The sequence below is a fragment of the Octodon degus genome, unplaced genomic scaffold, assembly GCF_000260255.1.
Source record: "Octodon degus isolate 3935 unplaced genomic scaffold, OctDeg1.0 scaffold00039, whole genome shotgun sequence".
NCBI lineage: Eukaryota > Metazoa > Chordata > Mammalia > Rodentia > Octodontidae > Octodon > Octodon degus.
This window is the reverse complement of record NW_004524615.1, coordinates 12,250,544-12,254,334: the sequence shown is the minus strand read 5'-3', so window position 1 is coordinate 12,254,334 and position 3,791 is coordinate 12,250,544. Positions and strand designations below refer to the sequence as shown.

Sequence of the window (3,791 nt, the reverse complement as noted above, 5' to 3'; positions counted from 1 at the left end):
GCCCGCCCCCGCCGCAGCTCCTTTAATACACTTTGGTTCTCCGCCTGGCTTTGGACTCTTCTCCTTCTCCACCTCCTCCTCCTCCTCCCTCGCCTCCTCCGCCGCCACCTCCTCTTCCTCTCCGTGCCTTCGCTCTGTGCCTGGCCGCCCGAGTTAGATCCAGGCGGTGGCGGAGGCAGCGGGCTCACGAGCGCCGCTCCCGGGGCCGAAGCCTCCACTGCTCCTGTCGCCTGCGTCCGAAATCCCGCGGCCTCCGGACGCCCCGCGCGCGGATCGGGAGCAGGAGCCGAGGCGGCGCGGAAGCGCAGGGCTCGCCGGGGCCGGCGGGGAGGGCGGGCGGGCGCGCTGGCCATGCTTCTGGACGCCGGGCCGCAGTTCCCGGCCATCGGGGTGGGCAGCTTCGCGCGCCATCATCACCATTCGGCGGCCGCTGCAGCAGCGGCGGCCGCGGAGATGCAAGACCGAGAACTGAGCCTGGCAGCAGCGCAGAACGGCTTCGTAGACTCAGCCGCTGCGCACATGGGAGCCTTTAAGCTCAACCCCGGCGCGCACGAGTTGTCCCCCGGCCAGAGCTCAGCGTTCACGTCGCAGGGCCCCGGCGCCTATCCCGGCTCTGCGGCGGCCGCCGCTGCAGCCGCGGCGCTCGGGCCCCACGCTGCGCACGTTGGCTCCTACTCCGGGCCGCCCTTCAACTCCACCCGAGACTTCCTGTTCCGCAGCCGCGGCTTCGGGGACTCCGCGCCGGGCGGCGGGCAACATGGGCTCTTCGGACCAGGCGCGGGCGGCCTTCACCACGCGCACTCGGACGCGCAGGGCCACCTTCTCTTCCCTGGCCTCCCGGAGCAGCACGGGCCTCACGGCTCGCAGAATGTGCTCAACGGGCAGATGCGCCTCGGGCTTCCGGGTGAGGTGTTCGGGCGCTCAGAGCAGTACCGCCAGGTGGCCAGCCCGAGGACCGACCCCTACTCGGCGGCTCAGCTCCATAACCAGTACGGCCCGATGAATATGAACATGGGCATGAACATGGCAGCTGCCGCGGCCCACCACCACCACCATCACCACCACCCCGGTGCCTTTTTCCGCTACATGCGGCAGCAGTGCATCAAGCAGGAGCTCATCTGCAAGTGGATCGACCCAGAGCAGCTGAGCAACCCCAAGAAGAGCTGCAACAAAACTTTCAGCACCATGCACGAGCTGGTGACCCACGTCTCAGTGGAGCACGTTGGGGGCCCGGAACAGAGTAACCACGTCTGCTTCTGGGAGGAGTGTCCGCGCGAGGGCAAGCCCTTCAAGGCCAAATACAAACTGGTCAACCACATCCGCGTACACACGGGCGAGAAGCCCTTCCCCTGCCCCTTCCCGGGCTGCGGCAAGGTCTTCGCGCGCTCCGAGAACCTCAAGATCCACAAAAGGACCCACACAGGTAACGGAGGGCACGGGTGCACAAGAGCACTGTGTGTGTGTATGTCTGTCCCGACGCTGGGGGCCATTCTCCAGTCGGGGTGCGGGAGTGAGAGGGAGGTGGTTCTATGTGTGCGAGAGTAAGCAGCTTATTTTAGTTGGGCTATGAAAGAGTATTATAGGAGTATTATAGTATTATGCTGTGTTTTTCCATGTGCGGAAATTAAGTTTTAAATGATCAGTGAAACATCAAATATATGCTCTGGTGTGATGCAATGGCTTCGTTTGCTCAGCCCTGGTTAATAATTTCCATTCTAAAGAGAATGCACAAAATAAAACTGTTCTCTAACTCGCTACCCGGGAAGTGAGCCTAGAAAAGGTTTTGCCAGCTTGTGTGAATGTGCTTTTCGGCTCCGGGTGTATGTCTATTTCAGTGGTTTGTGTGTTTTCCCAATTCTTTTTACTCAGGGACCAAACGCCCTTCCCGGGACTGTTTCCCATTAAATAAGTCTGTGCGAGCCGAAGGTGTAAAGCATTTCTCATTTTTAAACTTAAAAAAAATAAAACGAAACAAAAAACCGTCTCAGGGTGGGTCGCAGGGGGATTTATAGTAATTGTACAGCAGTTTGAGAAATTCTCTAATGGGCATCAGAGGGTTTGCAATTCCAAACTTGTATGCACAACCCGGTCAGCAAAAGCCCCAGGCAGCACGGCCCTGAGGGGAAATCGCGTGAGGAAAGCCGGGGGGGGGGGGGGGGGAAATCCCGTGCCTCCTGCCTCATAGATTATTCATCTATGACCAGGTCTCAGCCAAAATCGTGCCAGACGATTTCCTAAAAGAAAGCCAAATGTTTTAGCAACTTCCCCCGTCAATATTTACTCCAACGTGGGGATGCGCCAGCGGCCTATTGTTCTCTATGGGGAAGGGAGGGAGCCGAGGTGCGAGACAAGCTTTTAACAAGGTTTAAAATTTGAGAAATTTATTTGCATGAAATGCTTGCTTTCGAGTTCTGTGTCTGAGCGGATGTCCTTAAAAAAAAAAAAACAATTTAGGTGCTAATGGAATTTAACGTTAAACCGCACCCTTTCCAAGTGGATCGAGGTTTGAGTTCTCACACCTCTAAGTGACTCCAAGCATTTGGAATTCTGGCAACAGGATGTGGGGACCGCCAGAAAATTAAACATATTCTAAAAGGTTTTCCTAAGTCTAACCCCGCACCCCCAACTCCCACCCCAGCATTGCCCCTCTCCATTATTAGAAAGCTACCTCATCTCTAATATATATATTTTATTTCAACTTTTTAGAGTAGAGGCGAGACTAGAATTGTGATTAATTTGCAGAGTTTTGGATGAGAAATACTGGCTCAGTATCTACAGCCTGGCCCCCAAAACAAAACACAGCAACTCCAAATGGAATTGCCTACTGGCCCCAGAGAGAAACCGACAGCAGCCCAGCAGCCTGTGTGATTCTGATAATGCCCCAAATATTTTGTCATAACAACAGCTTCTCCATGGCGAGAACAACTTGTTGGATGCTCGGAATCCAAGAAGCTTTAAATTAGAAAGACCGGCAGGGCCAGAAGTTAACCCAAATTCGTTAGGAATTTGCAGAGATCGGCGTCGTTCAGGAAGAAAGTAAAATATGCAGTAAATGAATAGGACTGTCAGGTGGGAAACAGGGTAATTTTGTCTTGGTTCTGCTATCGAGATGCGATCTGTTTAGGGACTCGGGTTGGGCACTCTCGGTCAGTGCCTGGAGCCCTTCCCTGGCCGCACCGCGGCCCTGCCCTTGCGCAGCTCCAGTAATGCGAGGTTCAGGCGCCGGCGTTTACCTTCCACAGGGGAGAAGCCTTTCCAGTGTGAGTTCGAGGGCTGTGACCGGCGCTTCGCCAACAGCAGCGACAGGAAGAAGCACATGCACGTCCACACCTCCGACAAGCCCTATCTCTGCAAGATGTGCGATAAGTCCTACACGCACCCGAGTTCCCTGCGCAAGCACATGAAGGTACCACCGCGGTGGCCGGGTGGAGGGCGAGGCCTGCCCGGTGGGCCGGCTCCTCTCAGGCCTGGGTAACCATGCCAGCCCGGGAGGGCCCCCAGGGGCGGGGACCATTCTGGGGTGCTCCCCTCTGGGGGGCCGGCCTCACAGCAGCTGCACTCACACCCAGCCCCCTCTGGTCCCTCCTCCCGGCTTTTGTCTTGCAGGTCCATGAATCCTCCCCGCAGGGCTCCGAATCCTCCCCGGCAGCCAGCTCTGGCTATGAGTCGTCCACTCCCCCTGGGCTCGTGTCCCCCAGCGCCGAGCCCCAGAGCAGCTCCAACCTGTCGCCCGCGGCGGCGGCAGCGGCAGCGGCGGCCGCGGTGTCTGCGGTACATCGGGGAGGAGGCTC

The 3,791-nt window shown here is 57.6% G+C and overlaps 1 protein-coding gene across 1 annotated transcript in view; it reads left to right on the top strand.

Moving 5' to 3' along the window:
* Positions 1–96: 96 nt before the first annotated feature.
* Zic2 (Zic family member 2) overlaps positions 97–3,791 on the top strand; it is a 3,875-nt gene continuing 180 nt past the window's right edge. Inside the window, 3 exon segments of the mRNA XM_023715245.1 lie at positions 97–1,423; positions 3,243–3,406; positions 3,607–3,791. The exon segment at positions 3,607–3,791 is cut by the window's right edge and continues 19 nt beyond it. Coding sequence (XP_023571013.1) covers positions 352–1,423; positions 3,243–3,406; positions 3,607–3,791 — 1,421 coding nt within the window. The 5' untranslated portion in view covers positions 97–351.